At 47.9% G+C, this 19542-nt stretch overlaps 1 protein-coding gene across 1 annotated transcript in view; it reads right to left on the reverse strand.

Moving 5' to 3' along the window:
* Positions 1–16199, reverse strand: part of LIN28A (lin-28 homolog A) — a 77975-nt gene extending 61776 nt beyond the window's left edge. Inside the window, exons 1-2 of the mRNA XM_060257876.1 lie at positions 15911–16199; positions 15075–15265 (exon numbers count right to left, since the gene is read on the reverse strand). Of these exons, the coding sequence (XP_060113859.1) occupies positions 15075–15265; positions 15911–15941 (222 nt within the window). The 5' untranslated portion in view covers positions 15942–16199. The remainder of the gene's footprint in view (positions 1–15074; positions 15266–15910) is intronic.
* Between the last annotated feature and the right edge of the window lie 3343 nt (positions 16200–19542).

Raw genomic sequence — 19542 nt, forward strand, 5'->3', positions numbered from 1 at the left:
CCTACCTCAGAGGGTGATAGCTACACTAAAATGGAGGAGGAAAGCAATGTCAACAACTTTGGGTCCCCACTGAGGCCATAAATTTACCACCTAGCAAATTTACTCAGTGACTTCATGAAATCAAACAATTCCCTGGCCAGTTTCTCCACACATAATCTTGTCAAACTACCAGTGTTCTCCAGGTTGTTATGCTGTTCAATCACTGGAAGTAGTTTGGGTTTGAGATAGAACTCCTGCATACATTTCAATTCTCCCCAGTCCCCCCAAAAATTCAAGATTTTCCCCCCTATTCTTTAAAAATGTCAGGAAATTTTACATCTTATTCAGCAAATGCATCAGCCAACCCTTTTACTGTACTTTTTCCAGCTCTGCAACCTTTTTCAAATCCAGTGACCAGAGCTGCAGTATTTCAAATAAGGCTGCAGGGAAGTACTTCTTCACCCAAAGGGTGATTAACACATGGAATTCACTGCCACAGGAGGTGGTGGCGGCTACAAGCATAGCCAGCTTAAAGACGGGATTGGTTAAACATAGGGAGCAGAACTCCATCAGTGGCTATTAGCCACAGTGTATTGTTGGAACTGTCTGTGTGGGGCAGTAATGATCTGTATTCTTAGTGCTTGGTGGGGGCAACAGTGGGAGGGCTTCTAGTGGCCCCACTGATAGACCTTCTGATGGCACCTGGTTGTTGTTTTGCCACTGTGTGACACAGATGGACTGGATGGGCCATTGGCCTGATCCAACATGGCTTCTCTTATGTTCTTATGTGACACAGAGTGTTGGACTGGATGGGCCATTGGCCTGATCCAGTGTGCCTTCTCTTATGTTCTTATATAAAGTACAAGGCACTATAACATTAGCAGTTTTAGTCTCAATTTCCTTTCCTAAAAATTGCCACTGCCAACATGGATTTTGTCTTTTTCCACTGCTGCTGAGTTACAAAGAGCAAGCTGCAAACTCTGGTAAATCTACTAAACGTAACAGAGAAATCCTGGTTTGTATACCAGTCGCCAACTCCACTTTGTACTTCCTGACAGGACAGTCTTCCTTCTCTATTGCTATCACTGGCCAGGCAGTTGAAAGGCATGGTGCTATTCAACAAACTGATTTGTAAATTAAGATGTTATTCCGTTTAACAGAAGGACTCGGGAGGGATGCTTTAACAAAGGGAAAGAGTCTGTGGACTTGACGATGTACAATTCATGTAGTATTGCTTGCTTATGTATATTATCAATAGCTACTCACCATATTGACTTAAAGGAGTCTCCTCATTCAGAGGCAGTTATCCTCTGGCCGAGGACCTGCCTACCTTAGGGACCACCTCTCTCCATATATTCCCCAGAGAGCACTGAGATCTAGCTCCCAAAATCTTTTAAAAATCCCTGGACCAAGGGAGGCCAAACTGAAAACAACTCGAGAGCAGGCCTTCTCAGTAACGGCTCCCCATTGGTGGAATCAACTACCATCCGAGGTTCGAGCCCTGCGGGACTACAATCAGTTCCGCAGGGCCTGCAAAACTATTCTTTTCCAAATGGCCTACAAGACTGAATCCTGAAATGTTATCCAGCCATCTGATATACATCGTTTCGTATTATAGCACCTTATCTGCTGTGGTTTTAATTAATCTATTTATTAATGTGTTTTATTGTATTTTTATTCTATGATATTTGCTGTATGTTATGGCACTTTACCTGTTTGCGAGCCGCCCTGAGCCTGCCTTGGTGGGGAGGGCGGGATATAAATAAAATTGTTGTTGTTGTTATTATTATTATTATCCTTTGAATATCAGTGCCAGAAGACAACAAGTCAGCCTCCAGAGTAACCAGTTACCCACTGTGTGAAACAGGATACTGGACTAGATGGACCACTGATATGATCCAGCTCTTCTTATTTTACTACGCAATTTCTGCAGTGTTCGGTATGCATTGCTAATACTTATGCTTTGTAGATCCAGGTGTTGGTCTGAAGCAATAAAACAAAGTTGGAGTCCAGTAGCACCTTTAATACAAAGTTTTATTCGGAATGTAAGCTTTTGTGTGCCTGCACCACCTACTTATTGGTTGTCCCACCCTATTGACTACTTACATGCAAATAAATAGACTTAACTTGACTGTATAGACTTACACTACATTCGAGACATCTTGAGTCTCCATGAAAAAGATAAACTCTAAATAATAAATTAAAAGAAATGACAATTCAGACAAACTGATCGACAAGCTTGCTGCAAACCTAGTTTGAAGTCTCAGGTTGACACCAAACAAACCAAGTTGACAGGCCATCTGCACTTAAGATATCAAAATTAAATATGATTTAATGAAACCAGAATTTATTATGATGCTTAAATGCGACCACCGGCACCTCGGGACTCTGCTCAGCAAAGCACGAAACCTACCTCCCGTTTAAACTGCTTTTTCGGTCTAGTTGCAAAACATACAGAAGACCAGATCTTTTGGGGGAAAAAAATCGAAAGGTTAATAATTTCCAGGTAAGTCAAAACTAAATAGCATTCCTATTACAACAAACAATTCCTAACTGCACCATCTCAAACCCCAAGGGCAGGCACTTGCCTCCCAGTCTGGAACTCCCTTCCACTTTCAGAAGGGCAGACTCTAGGCTGATGCTCAGTAGGCCATGATGAAACCAAAGTAGGCACAACCTTGGTTTGATAGGATGGAAAACCCAATTCAATTGACACTGAAGGAGAAATGGATGTGGCCCATTGCATTTAACAGAGGCAGCCTGGCTTTTTCCTAGATAACAGCTCTCCAAATCCCACTCAAGTTTCCTCTCCCCCAATTTATCCTCCATTTTCCTGCATTTCCTCAATTTTTGTTACTCCCCCAAATTATCCTCCATTTCAACGAGCAGGCTACTTAACCCAGATATAGTCTAATCACCTCTTGGTGAGAAGAGGGGCAAAGAAACAGCCCTGTTGACACACACACCCCCTCATCCTGCTAGGCTTTTAATAGCTTTGCGATCAGATAAGGGGGCAGGTGATGGGTGGGGAGAGATGGAGATGAACCCCCTACCAGGAAGGGCCATTCAAACCTAGTTCCTGTAATAAAGCAATTTAATAGACCTAAAGAGGCCAATTCCCTCCTTTCTCCCACAGTTATTTCCTGCAGTTTATCATTCACATATGTAAATGACCAGGAGAGGGTTATCGATAGGCCCCGGCTGCAGTCAAACCTAAGCACCGTCTCACTTTAAGGGCACTGTGCATGGACAAAGAACACACATTTGCAGTTAGAAGAGGCCATAACTCCAGCCCCTGCTGACCAGCCAGCGCATTGCTGAGTTTAAACGAGCACTCAAGAGGTGCTCATATTATTGCTAAATTTCAGGTCCACCTCACAAAAAGTAACACAGCAAACAATAACTTTGCATTTGCACAGCAGGTCCTGTGCATTCCACGGTCATCCTTACGATAAAGCTGCCAGGTAAGCTATGACAGCGGGAGCGGAGCAGAAGAAGCTGAAAAAGGATACTCTCTACAGTTGCAATCGTCTCTGGCACCTCATTCTGGGACATGGGCAGGCACGGTCTAGCTTTAGAGCTGCAGCCTGCAAGGGCAGCCCCACATCATTCACTAAGACAGCTGGAATGGCTACCAAGTAGCAACGACTTCCTTACCACCATACATCAAAGATGCTCACCGGAGTGGAAACGTAAGTAGTTACAGCTCAAGAAATCAAAGGATAGTCCACATCGGCTCTACCTTGTGCTCTTCAATTTTGACGCGCAAGGTAACTGTGCATGCACATTTCACATGGAAGGGAAAGAGCTATTTCTTGAGCGTCTTTATAGCCCACCTTTCTTACTGAGTCTCAAGGAAGATTACACACACACACCCTCCCCCGTTCTTTACTCTGTAATCATACAAAAGACATCCAATTAATAATGGAATAGGACTAGGAATACACAATTCATCAACCCTATGAGTAGCAAGGAGAACAGCAAGATACCTAAGGCACAGTGCCTGCCAACCTCACCCCCAGATGCATCCCGCTGAAGGCCAGCCCGAACTGACTCCCCCCCCGCCCCCATAATCAGGAGCCCTTGAAACGCAGCATTTTTGGCCACACAGAGGGAGCCACATTTCATACAAACATCACTTTTGCTCACGTTACGCTCAATATGCCTGGCAGAGGAAGTAGCGTGCACCATCCCGCTCCCACCACCACCACTCCAGTCTGTTTATTTAGATCATTTATAACTCAGTTTCCTCCTCAATAGGGACCCAAAGCAGCTTACGACATTGCGCTCTGCTCTTCCATTTGATCCTCACAACTCTGTGAGGCAGGCGAGGCCAAAAGAAGAAGTGACTGAACCAAGGCACACCCAACAGGTCTTACGGCAAAGTGGGGGATTTGAACCTGGATCTCCTAGGCACTAGTCCAGTACTCTAACCACTCTGCCGTACCTGTTGACAAGGCCTATCACAGGGTGCAGAGCTCAAGCAGAACATTCATACATGAACCTGGAAAATCTGCCCTCCTAGATCTGATGCCCAGGATGGCTATCAGAAACATGTTTTGCTCCAGCTGCCCTTTCCTCTTCCTCTTCTGTGGAAGACCCCAATCCTCAATCAACCCTTATACCCACCATTGAAGAAGAAGAAGAAGATACTGGATTTCTATCCCGCCCTCCACTCCGAAGAGTCTCAGAGCGGCTCACAATCTCCTTTCCCTTCCTCCCCCACAACAGACACCCTGTGAGGTGGGTGGGGCTGGAGAGGGCTCTCCCAGCAGCTGCCCTTTCAAGGACAACCTCTGCCAGGGCTATGGCTGACCCAAGGCCATGCTAGCAGGTGCAAGTGGAGGAGTGGGGAATCAAACTCGGTTCTCCCAGATAAGAGTCCGCACATTTAACCACTACACCAAACTGGCTCACTCTTCTGCTCAAGGCTTTTTTCTTCGTACCTTGGCAATGAAGCATTATACAGTAACTTTTTTTTTTTTTAATCAGACCTAACCAACTCAACAATTGATTTCCTGAGCAATTCTCACTCTGGTCTCGTAATGAAACTACATGCGGCCAAGTGGCACAACACCTTCTTTTCCATGGTTTTACAGTAGACAGCAAAGTACCTCATAACAACTAAAAAAGCCGACAGATTTATGCACTTCCAGCAAGAACCAACTGCATCCACTACATGAACGGCTAGCAAAAGTGGACTGCATTGTCCTAAATATTCAAAGCATGATGACTATCAAAGTTTGCAAAAGACAAATTGTTTCTAATGAGTACTTTTCAAACATCGAGCTGGATCCGTTTGAAAGGGATCCTTGCTGCTTCACATTGATCCCCTGAGTCCTGCCCCCCCCCCCACACCCAGCAGCAGTATTTCATGAAGATCAGTGGACCACGCAAGCAAGGGGGGCAAGAAACGTCCATTTTGATAATGGGAAATTTAGCCTGGATACAACCCGTTGACTCTAGTTAAAGACACGCACCAAAATACTTTAATCGTAATACATATACTCAGTCCAAAAGCTGATTAGCTTTTATATGAAGAAATTAATTTTTTAATAAAGTATTTACAGTGAATTACAACAATGTTGAACAAAGCTAGACGGCATCTCTATAAAACATAAATCATCCATCTATCCGTTCTTCTCTTTGACTTTCATTATTGAGCACCAGGGCTAACCTACAGTGACAGCATTCTTCCAAAAGAAAGAAACTGAAGCAGAAATACTAAAGTAACACTGAGGGAGTTTCTGCAACAAGCATGACAGACTGCGGGGTGGTCCTAGGCCACCTCATAAGAACATAAGAGAAGCCCTGTTGGATCAGGCCAATGGCCCATCCAGTCCAACACTCTGTGTCACATAAGAACATAAGAGAAGCCATGTTGGATCAGGCCAATGGCCCCTCCAGTCCAACACTCTGTGTCACATAAGAACATAAGAGAAGCCATGTTGGATCAGGCCAATGGCCCATCCAATCCAACACTCTTTGTCACATAAGAACATAAGAAAAGCCATGTTGGATCAGGCCAATGGCCCATCCAATCCAACACTCTGTGTCACATAAGAACATAAGAGGAGCCCTGTTGGATCAGGCCAATGGCCCATCCAGTCCAACACTCTGTGTCACATAAGAACATAAGAGGAGCCCTGTTGGATCAGGCCAATGGCCCATTCAGTCCAACACTCTGTGTCACATAAGAACATAAGAGGAGCCCTGTTGGATCAGGCCAATGGCCCCTCCAGTCCAACACTCTGTGTCACACAGTGGCCAATACACACACATATATACACACTGTGGCTAATAGCCACTGATGGACCTCTACTCCGTATTTTTATCTAACCCCCTCTTGAAGCTGGCTATGCTTGTAGCTGCCACCACCTCATGTGACAGTGAATTCCACATGTTAATCACCCTTTGGGTGAAATACCTCCTTTTATCTGTTCTAACCCGACTGCTCAGCAATTTCATTGAATGCCCACGAGTTCTTGTATTGTGAGAAAGGGAGAACAGTACTTCTTTCTCTACCTTCTCCATCCCATGCATAATCTTGTCAACCTCTCTCATGTCACCCCGCAGTGGACGTTTCTCCAAGCTAAAGAGCCCCAAACGTTTTAACCTTTCTTCATAGGAAAAGTGTTCCAAACCTGTAATCATTCTAGTTGCCCTTTTCTGCACTTTTTCCAGTGCTATACTATCCTTTTTGAGGTGCGGTGACCAGAATTGCACACAAGGCTCACCAAGGCGTCCTTGCCTTCCTGCTGGCAATCCTGCTGCAGCAGCTGATAGCCAGAATGACAATCATGGCCATGTTGCAAAGGTTAGCTCCCAAACACTGCAAGGTTGGGAAGAACAAGCCAGCGCTCCTTCCTGGCCTCTCTTACAAAGGTTCAATACAGTAAAATCAAAAAGGTGCACAGCCAGCCACCTACACAGCAGCACAGTCAACTTCTTGGCATATCTGACCACAGGCCAAGAATAAGCGACCAACTGGCAATACCGGGCTGCTTTGGCTGGAATGCCAGCCCTACGTTTAGGTGACTCACTGGCAAGCATCTGAATGTTTAGACAATCACAAATTTATCTGGGATTGCCAATCGTTATTGGGACATTTGTTGTATTGAGTGAAGGTCCAAGGCATATATTCACTGGGGGAACGCAAAAGTTTTACTAGGTGGGCTTAAACGACAGCAGATTTCATCTAGTTATCCAGTCGACTCAATGTAAAACTTCACAGAACCCACTCATGATGATGCCGCATGACCTTGGAGAGTAATAAAACTGAAAAAGTGTACTATCATGATAATGGAACTAGAATGGAAAAAGTAATAATCTAGCACAGGGGTGGGGAACCTCCGTCCTGAGGGCCATATACGGCCCTCGAGGTCACTTGCTGTGGCCCTTGGGGATTACTGGGCCGAACCAAGTCATGTGGCGGTCTCTCTGGGGCCTGGCTGGCCAGAGAGGACCATGGGACTCAGCCGTGCTGTGCAGCAGCCTCCCCAGGGCCAGGCAGGGATCACAGGGCCCAGATGTACTGTGCGGCAGCCTCCCTGGGGCCTGGCTGGCCGGCCAGAATTGCTGCAGGGCCTGGAAAAGTTACTGCCACAGTTCAGTTTGCACTTGATTATCCCAGATGGTGTGGCCTAATATGCTAATATTAGAGGATGTGGTCTAATGTCCTACTGAGTTCCTGCTGGGCTTTTTTTACATAAAAGCCCTGGACCTATGCATCTGCCTAGGACAGCGGGCCAAGTGTGTGCATGTGTGTGCGCCAGATTAGGCTCTCCCCACATGACTTCAAATAGAAAAACAATTCTTTGCATTAATTCTGCTGGCCTGAATCATCCTCCCTCGGCGGAGCACTGTTTTTTAAGTTGATAATTTCTTAAGGCCAACGAATGATGTTCTAAATATCCATATGGCCCTTGGCAGAAAAAAAGGTTCCCCACCCCTGATCTAGCAACTTGAATTTTGACATATTGAACTGGACTGAGAAGGCAGAGTTTTGAAAAATTCGCAATGAGCAGTCAAGCCTTGGCAGCCCTCAGTTATAAATAAAATGGGCTGAACTGTCTCATACTTGAGACTGGCGGAGGAGGGGGGGCTTACCCACATTCAGAGAACATTTCCACTTCCTCCCAGCTGCCCCACATAAATAGAGAATACTCCTTCTGTCACAACAACGACTTTACTGCATTTTGCATTCAGATAGTAGAACAGTAGGTGGAGGTGGACAAACAGTCTTTTAAGGGAAGCTTCACAACAGCTGATCTTGCACAGAAACCTTGATTGGTTCTCACTGAAACTCAAAAGATTTCCTAAAATGCAGTCTTGAAAGCCACAGCCTTACTTAGAGCTGTTAAAGCTAAGCAAGGTAGGCAGATCCCTGTGCCGTGCAGCAGTGCTTCTGTCCAAACTTAATCAATTGGGGATAGAGGTAGATGATTTTTTTACCTCTGATGAGTCATATATCTTCAGCTGTATTAAATTGAGACTGTGGGAATCGGAGGAAATGAAATTACGGCCAACAGACCCTTATATTTGTTCTCTAGCTTCCTTAGGTCTCTATGCTTTCTGTGGCAAAATGCCCAATTATCTATCAGACTTAACCATTCCAAGTCATCGCAGGGCATTTATGTTGGCTAGACTAAATGCGTTTCCCTCCAAAGTTTTACAAGAGAGATATCAGCGAGTCCCTTTAGCCGACAGACTTTGCTCCTGTGGAGCGAATACTCCTGACTCAATCCAGCATATATTGCTTGATTTGTTCTCTTTACCATAACCTCCATAAAGATTTATTTGGCAAGCTTTCTTTTCCCCCAGATTTGTCTATTCTGCCACCCTGTTATTATTTATTGAGTGATACTGAGGGGGTGGTTAGTGAGGCTGTGGCAAAATTTCTGGCTGACATCCTTAATTTTAATTCTGACCATGTCTGAATGCATCTGCAAGCTCGGTCTCATTTTGATTTTATCTCCAATGTTTAAATTTTTATATTCTGTGTATTTTTATTCGACTCTATTATGCCATTAAAGGTAAGTAAGTAAATTTATTTTTGTATCCCGCCCTCCCCCGCCAAAGGCAGGCTCAGGGCGGCTCACAGACATGGGACAACCATGATTTCAATAAATACAATCAAGACAAAAGCAGATTAAAATACAATTAGGTTACCGTTATAGATTAGTTAAAGTAGATAAAACAGCTGTTATAAATTAAAAGTTAATAATTAAGGTGCTACAGTTCACAGTCATGTATAAGATGGCTAGGTGGCTACAAGTCAATTTAGCCGGGTTCTGTCTTGAAAGCAAGCTGAAAGAGGATGGTTTTGCAAGCCCTGCGGAACTGATTCAAGTCCTGCAGGGCTCGCACCACCTCTGGAAGTTGATTCCACCATCGGGGGGGGCCATTGCTGAAAAGGCTTGCTCCCTCGTTGTTTTCAATCTAGCCTCTCCTAAAGGTTTGGTAATGGTATGGAATGAGAGACCACCAAGCAAGTCCAGGGCTGCTACACGGAGGCAGGCAATGGCAAGCCACCTCTGTCTCTTGCCTTGAAAACCCCATGAAGTCGTCATTGTTGGCTGTGACTTGACGGCACTTTCCACCCTATACCAATTCATAGGCCTCTGTAAACTGTTGCTGTTTTGCCCTTAACTTTCCCTTTGAAAGATGCCTTTTTAAAATGTTGTAAATAGGAGTTGCTGGAGTGGGTGCATTTGAATTCTAGAGTGAACGAACACTAAGGCACCATACAGCATGCAGCCTGCCATTTCAAGTGGGGCAGCTATGAAAGCATATTTCAAACTGTTGATAATACATGACTGGGCAATTGCATCAGCTCTGCACCCCAAAGTAGGGATACCAGCCTCCAGGTGGGACCTGGGGATCCCCTCGAATGACAGCTCATTTCCAGGCTACAAATATCTGTTCCCCTGGAGCAAATTGGTGCTTTAGAGGGATGCACTCTATGGCATTGTACCCCACCGAGGTCCCTGTCCTCCCCAGGCTCCATCCCCAAATCTCAGGATTTTCTCAACCTGGATCTGATAACCCTACCTCAAAAATGCCTTCTTGGTTTGTCAAAAATGGCACAGAGGAAGTAAATGCCACTTAAGGAAGACAAAGTCTGGATATTAAGGAAGAATTCCAACGTCAGCCCTTGCAATAAGAACACAGAAGGAGCAGATATGTTGCATTTTCCTTCTAAGAAACATTGGTGCACATGGGCGCACCAATGAGCAACATGATTTTACCAGATCCCAACAAGCAGCTTAAGATCAACTGGGAGCATGGGAGTGGATTGCATCACTTCCAGCTTGAAGGGAGGGGTGGCTACCGCTTTGGAATCCTTTGCACAAAAAAAAGACACTTCACAAGAAACTAACATCTTAGGAGCCAGGGTATAACTGGTAATTGTAATTGTAAGAACTCCATTACAAAGTGGAACATTAAAAAAAAAACCCAAACAAACAAAGTAGAGAAAGAAGTACTTTTCTCCCTTTCTCACAATACAAGAACTCGTGGGCATTCGATGAAATTGCTGAGCAGACAGGTTAAAACGGATAAAAGGAAGTAGGTACTTCTTCACCCAAAGGGGGATTAACATGTGGAATTCACTGCCACGGGAGGTGGTGGCGGCCACAAGCATAGCCACCTTCAAGAGGGGTTTAGATAAAAATATGGAACACAGGTCCATCAGTGGCTATTAGCCACAGTGTGCGTGTGTGTGTATTTGGCCGCTGTGTGACACAGAATGTTGGACTGCATGGGCCATTGGCCTGATCTAACATGGCTTCTCTTATGTTCTTATGTTCTAAATCTGCCTGCAGTTGTATAGTCCATTTCACCACCTCAGGATTCTGCCCTCACATTGTACAGCACACAGTTTTGGATGCAAACTAAGTTTTCCATGAACAGTACAGGAGGAGTAGGAGTAATTTCTGCCAGTTTCTCCTTCCTGTCGCAGACCCTGATGTGCCGCTCATGACATTCTTGAGGATCCCCTGTCTCACAGAAACATCACTTCAGGGGACTTGGTGGACCGCAGAGGAAGGCAGGAAAATTTTGTTCTGCAGTTGGAAGTGCCTTCCATTCATGGACTTACTCTGGATCCAATCCATAACAACCAGGTCTAAAAGAAATCCATGACAGGGGAGAACAAAAGTCATCTTAGTCCATAATTCTGTTTCCATCTGCTACCTGATAGCTACCTATGGAAGCTTACAAGCAAGGAACAAAGGCATATTGCCTCTTTACATGAAGGCTCACGTGTTGTCAATTGTATATATTGGTTAATTGCTGCAGATAGTCTTATCCCCCAGAAATGTGACTAACCCATTTTTTTTTTGTTTTAAAATATTAGAAAGACAACAGTCTCTTTTTAAAATGGTCAAGAAAACACCCCAAGGTTCTCACACTCCTCTATGCTACTCTGAAATGTGTGGACGTACTTGGGGCAGTCAAGTGTGCAGTCACAAAGATACTGCTCTGAGTTAAAGAGCATCTCTCCACCCATTTGTGTTTCCCCCCTAAAAGGCTGGAGGTAGAGTAGGGCATCACAATGGCTAGAAACATCCATGCTAATTATTTTTTGTGCAGAGCTGCTGGTGGCTGGCAATCAGAAAACTAGACTGTCTGGGGGCAATAAATGCTGGAGAGAATGGAGGGGGTCTCACCTATGCCCATGGTCTCCATTACCGAGGGGGCCATAACATCAAATTCCACCAAAGCATTCAAGCACAATGGATGCAAAATCCAGACACTTCCTTGAGGAGAGACCTTGGCACCCTAGATGTAGAAACTGAAGCAACCCTAAAGTCCAGTCACATACAAATACAACCGAGGGTCATTCAAACAATTGTCCTTATGCCACAATTTGCATCCCTCCTGGGATGAACGGCAAAATCAGCATTCCCAGCTAATTCCCTCTGGACTTTTCCATTAATGTATCTAAGCCCCAACCTGGAGAAGCCATGCTCTGGGGATGGGGGGGTGGGGTAGAAAAATGCCAAAATCACGGGTCATATCCATTCATTCTTTTAGAATTACCATCTGCTTGTTAGAAGAGGAAACAAAACCCTGGGGAAATACAGGCCAGTTGGTGTCAAAAAAGGATCTCATTCTTTATGTTTTCATACGTAACACTGAAACAAATAGGAATACTGTGGCATCTTTAAAGGCTAAGACATGTTTATTCCACCATAAGCTTTTTTGGAATAAAGTTCACCTCATTAAACAGCTCTGGTCCATGAACACTGCTGATAGAATAAAAATGGGCTAGTCTTTATGAAGCCACAAGAGTTCTCTTGAAACCGGGCTACTCCTCTGGAACAAAACAAGCTTTACGTCACTTATGCAAGAGTAAGGCCACTACAAGTAGTACGCTTTACATTCTTTCAGGATCTATTCATCATGAATCAACTTATGCAATCTGGTTCAATACCTGTAAATCAACACATTACAATATTATCGCAATTTAAAAGTTTACAACATTAAAAGAAATCAGACTTTTTTTGTCCTGCCAGAGAATAATATACCCAAATTTGCACAAGTAAACCAGATTTGTCCACAACAGTCAAGCAAATAGTATTTGGCTCACATTACCAAGCAAGAACCATGTACCAGTTCTTTATATCTTAACAGCTTCCAGTTTCATGACAGTAATAAATTCAGAAGGGGGATAGTATCACTCCCAACCCATGAAAACAATGAGCTTGGTGCCTCCTCCCAAATATTGGTAAAGCTGCTAAAGATAAAAGACTTCCTGTCCTCAAGTAGGTTTACGCAGCAGCAAGAGTTACTCATTTCAATAAGATTACTCAGGAGCATAATTACTCAGGATTACTTAGTATTCAGTTTCTGCTTAAAACTCAAGCATATGTGTGTTCCTTGGTGTTTCAATGTATTCTTCTAAAAGTCACTCACACCTCAGCAGCAAAGGTACAAACCAAATGTTTATTTATGAGCAGGCAAAGATAAGATATTCAGATCACAGCAATTTCCTCCATGACCAAATTTTTCCCTCTAAGGAGCAAAATTAACATCAGTACAAACAAATCCCTCCCACCACAAAACTGATTCCTTTTGGGTGCCACAATGTAATTTAATGTCTTTTGTTAAGACATAATGGTCCACAGCAAACGACACATAAGTTTCTGAAAACTCTTTGGTGCCCAAAGTCTGGCTACCCTACTTTCTCAATATTGTTGATTCAAGAGAAGTCATGAAACATGCCAATAATATGAGGTTCTATATTTTTGCCTGGAAAACAGACAATCACAAAAGCCATCCGGCAAACCAGCATCCATCTAACTATTATTCCAAAAAGAACAGCCTCATCTGAAAGCTCAAAAGTCAAAGCATTAGCTTTCTCTCTCTTTTTTTTTTTGTCCTCAGGAATGGGTGTTCAATGATTCACTACCTCTGAACATGGAGGTTCCATTGATGATGGAGATCATCTTTTGCATTTCTAACCATAGTCCACATCTTGTGGTAGAGGATTCCAGAGGTTAGACAGCATATAGATCACTTTCTTTTGTTAGCCCCAAATCTACAGCCAATCAATCACATTTCCCACTACATTCGTAAACCCTATCAGCCGGTTGTTAAAGCGGCTCAATGAAACTACATTACATTCTGAATCACTCCCAAAGCTGAAATTATCTCTTACTATTGTTTGTATTAAAAAAAAAAATACCAGCTCACGCTTAGGAAAATGTCTCTTTTTGTAGCACAATCATTCCCAAACACTGTACTTGGATAAATTGGCATCAAGACCATTGTAGATGTGTCATGGGCCTGCTGGCCCATGTACTACAGGGAGGGGCCATATTGCATCAGGGACAAAAGGGGCACTTCATATTCTACTCTTGATGGCCTGTTCCCCTAAAATAAACGTGCCCTGACGAGGCCAGTTTTTGAATCAGTTATCATCCCCCTGAAGTGACTAGACTTGGGGATATCCTTTGCATTATATTCTGAGGAAAGGGACCCTTTTTGCATTATATTCTGAGGAAAGGGACACTTCATATTCTACTCTTGATGGCCTGTTCCCCTAAAATAAACGTGCCCTGATGAGGCCAGTTTTTGAATCAGTTATCATCCCCCTGAAGTGACTAGACTTGGGGATATCCTTTGCATTATATTCTGAGGAAAGGGACCCTTTTTGCATTATATTTTGAGGAAAGGGACACTTCATATTCTACTCTTGATGGCCTGTTCCCCTAAAATAAATGTGCCCTGACGAGGCCAGTTTTTGAATCAGTTATCATCCCATTGAAGTGACTAGACTTGGGGATATCCTTTGCATTATATTCTGAGGAAAGGGACAAAAGGGACACTTCATATTCTACTCTTGATGGCCTGTTCCCCTAAAATAAACGTGCCCTGACGAGGCCAGTTTTTGAATCAGTTATCATCCCACTGAAGTGACCAGACTTGGGGATATCCTTTGCATTCTATTCTGAGGAAAGGGACCCTTTTTGCATTATATTCTGAGGAAAGGGACACTTCATATTCTACTCTCGATGGCCTGTTCCCCTAAAATAAACGTGCCCTGACGAGGCCAGTTTTCGAATCAGTTATCATCCCATTGAAGTGACCAGACTTGGGGATATCCTTTGCATTCTATTCTGAGGAAAGGGCCCCTTTTCAGACCGCCATCCTCGAACTCCTGGGGCCCAAAGGACCAAGCGGACGTCTAGAGAGCCTTAAAGCCGCCCTCCAGACAGGCTCCCATGCAAGCCGACCACCTCGCGGCCCATCCTCCTGCCCCAACCGTGGCGAGGGCCAGAAAAGGGGGGCTTGCTCTTCCATTTGGGCGAGGGCGGAAGCGCCACTGCGCGGCTTCTGCCCCCCCCCCCCAAGCCCCCTGCGAGCCTCCCGAGCGCCGCGCCACCAGCTGGCTCCAGGGGCGCGAGGAGCCAGGCGAGGCCCCTTTCCAGCAGCCCCGGCAGCTTCCTCGAGCGCTGGCCGGCCTCCCCGCGGAAGGGAGAGGGCTGCAGGGCGGGCGGGCGTCGAGGACGCACGAGGCCGCTGGAGGAGCGCCCGGCCCCCAGGCCCCGCCGGCCGCCCCAGGCCCCAGCAGGCCGCCGCCTTACCTGGTGCACGAAGACGTCGACGGGGGAGTCGAGCGCGACGCCCTCCTTGGCGGTCATGGAGAGGAAGCCGAAGCCCATCCGCACGTTGAACCACTTGCAGATGCCGGCGCCGCGCAGCAGCGGCTGGCCCGCCTCGTCGGCCCGCGGAGAGTCGCCCGTGGGCTCTTCCTCGCTCCCTTGCGCGCAGCCCCCTGCGAAGGACATGCAGGCCCGCCATCAGCCCCGAGGTGCCCGGGAAGCCCCAGGGGGGCCGCGGCTCTCGCAGCACCGAGGGAGGCAGAGCCGCCGAGCGCCTTGGCCAAACGCGCTTTCGGGGAAGGGGGAGGCGGGTTATTGGCCTCTCCGAAGGAGACGTTGGAAGAAGAAAAGACGGTCGGGGAAACAAGAAGCCGCTTGAAAGTTGGGGGGGGGGGGGTTGAAACAGATTTCCCCAGAAGCCCCCCAAACTTTCCCTCGTGCCCCCCCCCCGGCCTGAAGCACGTGTTGGACCAAGAAAGTGCCGCAGCTGGCTGGAGCCCCTCTCCCTCGAAAGGAGCCCTTTCCCACCCCTCCAACAAAACGAGACGCGTGTCCTTCCACGGGGCAGGGGGGGCTCTCTTCTCGCTCCCCGAAAGGGCATTTGTAACGAGCCTAACACGTCTCTCTTCCCCAAAACCCTCCTTTCAATGCACTTCCTACCAGCCCAAATTCCCCCCACGTGCAGTTCGTTTTGCAGAAAGAACCCGGGCAAAGGGGGGGGGGGGGGACGGAGGAGACAGAAGGCAAGGGCAGAGAAAGAAACTGCAATTCAGAGAGAATTATTTGGGGGGGGGGGGGAGAAAAAAAAGCCGCTTAACCTTCAAACTGCTGGTTGGAAACCGAGCCCATCCTGCACCTCTGCTTGCAACGGCGGCCTGCCCTCCTCTCCTCTCCTCTCCGCCAGCCTGGGAAGAGGGTGTCTCAGCAGTTCCAGGCCCCCCCCAAAAAAGAGGGGGGTGGGAAGGGTTGGAGGAGGAAGCTTCCAAAACGAGGAGGGGAGAGAAAGGCTCGCTACATCTTCACTTCAACAATAGCGGTGGGAGGGCCCGGGCCTTTCCAAACCTTCCCAAATTTCTAAGAGACAATGGCCCTCCTCTTCCCCCCCCCTCGCTGGCCTTCCCCTCCCCCTTTGCCCTTCTCGCCCGCCTCCTCCTCCCCCCCACCCCTCCTCCCTCCCAGGAGACAAAAAAATGCAGCCTTCTGCCATTCCTGGGAGCAAGGGGGTCGATCCTGGTTAGTGTCAGTTCACGCAGGCACACCCTCTCCGCGCACACCGTCCCACTTTGTGCATTGGGTTGTATGTGAAGTTTGTGCGTTGGGGGTGGTGGGCTGGGGTGTGTGTGATGGGGGGGGGGGGTGTCCTCTCTCTGCTTCGCCTGGAGGGAGGCGGAGATGGAAGTGTGCCTTCGCTGCAGAACACCAGAGGAGGCCAGCGTCGCCTTCCACAGGAACGACACGGATTCCTGGGGAAGCTTTCGCAGCTCGGAGTAGCTGTTGGCCCGTGGTCAGTTTCCAGCGGGCCCTTCCCCGCATCCACGCCCCTTTCGCACGTGAGACTCAGTGACTTCCCAATTCGTCGGGTTTCGACGTGCAGGCTTCCCAATTCGTGCAGGCTTCCCAATTCGTTTGGCACTCCTGGAGGAAAGGGGGGGGGGATTACCTGGCCCACCCCTTCTCCCCGCCCTCGAAACTTCCACCAGCCCCCCTGCAAAAGGATTTGCTTGGGACACAAGCAGCTTGACTCGAAGTGACCTGTTTAAAGGGAGAGCTCCCACCCCCCTCCCTTCCCGGCTCATGCCATTTTGGCCTGCTAAGCCTCTTTCCTACACTATCCCCCCCCCACCACCCGCCATTGGGAAGAGGGAAGGCTCTCCACTGGCCGGCAACGAGGGAGGGAGGGAGGGGGGTGGCTTGGTTCCTTGCCTTCTCTAGCCGAGAACTGCCCTTTTACAAGCAAGCAAATCTGAGAAAAGTTTCTTTCCTGCCTGGCATTCGTGAGTCTCGGTCTCCGGCTATCACAAATTCACCCCGGTTGAACTCTTGCTGGAAAACTCTGCGGGAGGAGGGGCGTGCTTTGGAGACAAACGATTTTGCAACCTTCCCCCCCACCGCCCCCACCGCCCTTAAGTAGCTCGGAGCGTCTGGAGCCGTGAATTGAAGCTCAGCATCAGGCGCGGTGGTTTTATTGGTCGGTTTTTAAAATATTCCGTTTTGTGGAATGCCGACCTGTTTCGAGGGCTCGAAACCGGCTGGGGAAGCCGCTCGCGATGAAACGGGGGACTTTGCCCTCCCGCTTGAAATGCTTTCTTTTTTTTAAAAAAGAGGCTTTTTCAACGAGTTGTAAATATGAAAACAACGCTTTGCAACAGTCTGGGTTGCAAGAAAGCCGTTTGCAAGGGGAAACTCGGAGGTCGGCTATTGAAAGGGAGCCTGGGAGAGGCAACCCCATCTATTACTTTTGCCGACTCCCACCCCCACCCCCCCACCCCACAATAGGCAAAGATTGTTGTGAAACTGCAACCCTCTCCCAAATCCTAGAAATTAAAGGGAGGCTTATCCTGACACTTACAAAGCCGCCGTGCAAGCCTAAACAGCGCTACACCTTTGTAAATCCAGTGCAAGCCGGTGGATCTTTACTAAGAAGCAGACCCCCGCTATGGTCAAGGAAACCTAACCTTTAAGGCTGCATTCCCACCCGTCCTTTAAGCAGGCACAGGACCGCACCGTTTCATATCCCCGCTCCTTTTTACACCCTGGAGGTGGATAGTCCCCCCCCCTCAAAACTCCACTTTAATTTTTTTCAAGATGAAGGCCGTGCCCAAGAGGACGTCTATATGCAGGCTGTCGTTAATATGAACTCTTCTTCTTCTTCTTCTTCTTCTTCTTCTTCTTCTTCTTCTTCTTCTTCTTCTTCTTCTTCTTCTTCTTCTTCTTCTTCTCCTTCTCCTTCTCCTCCTTCTTCTCCTTCTTCTCCCTCTCCTTCTTCTCCCTTCTCCTTCTCCCTCTCCTCCTCCCCCTTCTCCCTTCTTCTTCTTCTTCTTCTTCTTCTTCTTCTTCTTCTTCTTCTCCCTCTCCTTCTTCTCCCTTCTCCTTCTCCCTCTCCTCCTCCCCCTTCTCCCTTCTTCTTCTTCTTCTTCTTCTTCTTCTTCTTCTTCTTCTTCTTTTTCTCCTTCTCCTTCTTCTCCTTCTTCTCCTTCTTCTCCCTCTCCCTCTCCTTCTTCTCCCTTCTCCTTCTCCCTCTCCTCCTCCCCCTTCTCCCTTCTTCTTCTTCTTCTTCTTCTTCTTCTCCTTCTTCTCCCTTTCCCTCTCCTTCTTCTCCCTTCTCCTTCTCCCTCTCCTCCTCCCCCTTCTCCTTCTTCTTCTTCTTCTTCTTCTTCTTCTTCTTCTTCTTCTTCTTCTTCTTCTTCTCCTTCTCCCTCTCCTCCTCCCCCTTCTTCTTCTTCTTCTTCTTCTTCTTCTTCTTCTTCTTCTTCTTCTTCTTCTTCTTCTTCTTCTCCCTTCTCCTTCTCCCTCTCCTCCTCCCCCTTCTTCTTCTTCTTCTTCTTCTTCTTCTTCCTCTTCTTCTTCTTCTTCTTCTTCAAAAGAAACCCCCTTTCGCCAAGCCTTCGGGGATCAAACCCGCTGAACTGCAGCTTCTCGAACTCGGGGAAAGGGGCAGCAAGACGCTTCCTTCGAAGGCTCCCTTCCCGTCTCGGGGGAAGCAGCGTCGGAATCTCTCCCGAGCAGCCCGGTCGCTTCGTCTTGGGACCCTCGCCGGGCAAGAGACGCCTGGGGCTGCTAGCCCGAGGCCTGCGTTGATTGGCCGGGAGGAGGAGGCGCCCGGCTGCTGGTGCAAAGGCCATCGGCTCACATGAGAGCCCTCCGACGCCCCGGCACTGCTGCTGGCTGGGGGGGGCTGAAGCCCCGGAGGCGGGCCGGGAAAAGCCCTCTCCTGCTGCAGGGGGGGGGGCGGGCAGGGGGCTCTTCCCTCGGCTCTGCTTCCAGGGATTCCGGTTGGACCTGCCGCCTTGGGAGCGGAAATGGCCCAGGGGACCCCCTGGGTGGGATCCCGGGAGGGGGGGGCGTTGGGTCTCTTGGGGAGGGGGGGTCGTGCTTCATCTGGGCGTTTGGGACAGGCGGGGATGCTCTTGCCCCGGGGGGAGGGGGAGAGGTCAGCTGCCCCTCCTCTCTCTTCTCCCTCCCTCCCCCCCCGCAGCTTTTGGGGAGGGGGCAGATTTCACGGCTGGCCGAGGACAATGGCCGAGTGAGCAGGGCGAGCCCGCCAGGCAGATAGCCCCTCCATTTCCGGCGCTTCGGCTCAAACTGGACAATGCCAGCCAGCCAGCCAGCCAGCCAGCTCTCCCCCCCGGAGCAAAAAGCAGAGCTCTTTAAAGGGGCAGCGCTTCGTCTTGCACCCCGGCTGGGGGGGCCCTTGCGAAGCCTCCCCCCCTCCTCCCCTGCACGCCTCCCC

This window comes from Heteronotia binoei, chromosome 17 (assembly GCF_032191835.1).
Source record: "Heteronotia binoei isolate CCM8104 ecotype False Entrance Well chromosome 17, APGP_CSIRO_Hbin_v1, whole genome shotgun sequence".
NCBI classification, from domain to species: Eukaryota; Metazoa; Chordata; class Lepidosauria; order Squamata; family Gekkonidae; genus Heteronotia; species Heteronotia binoei.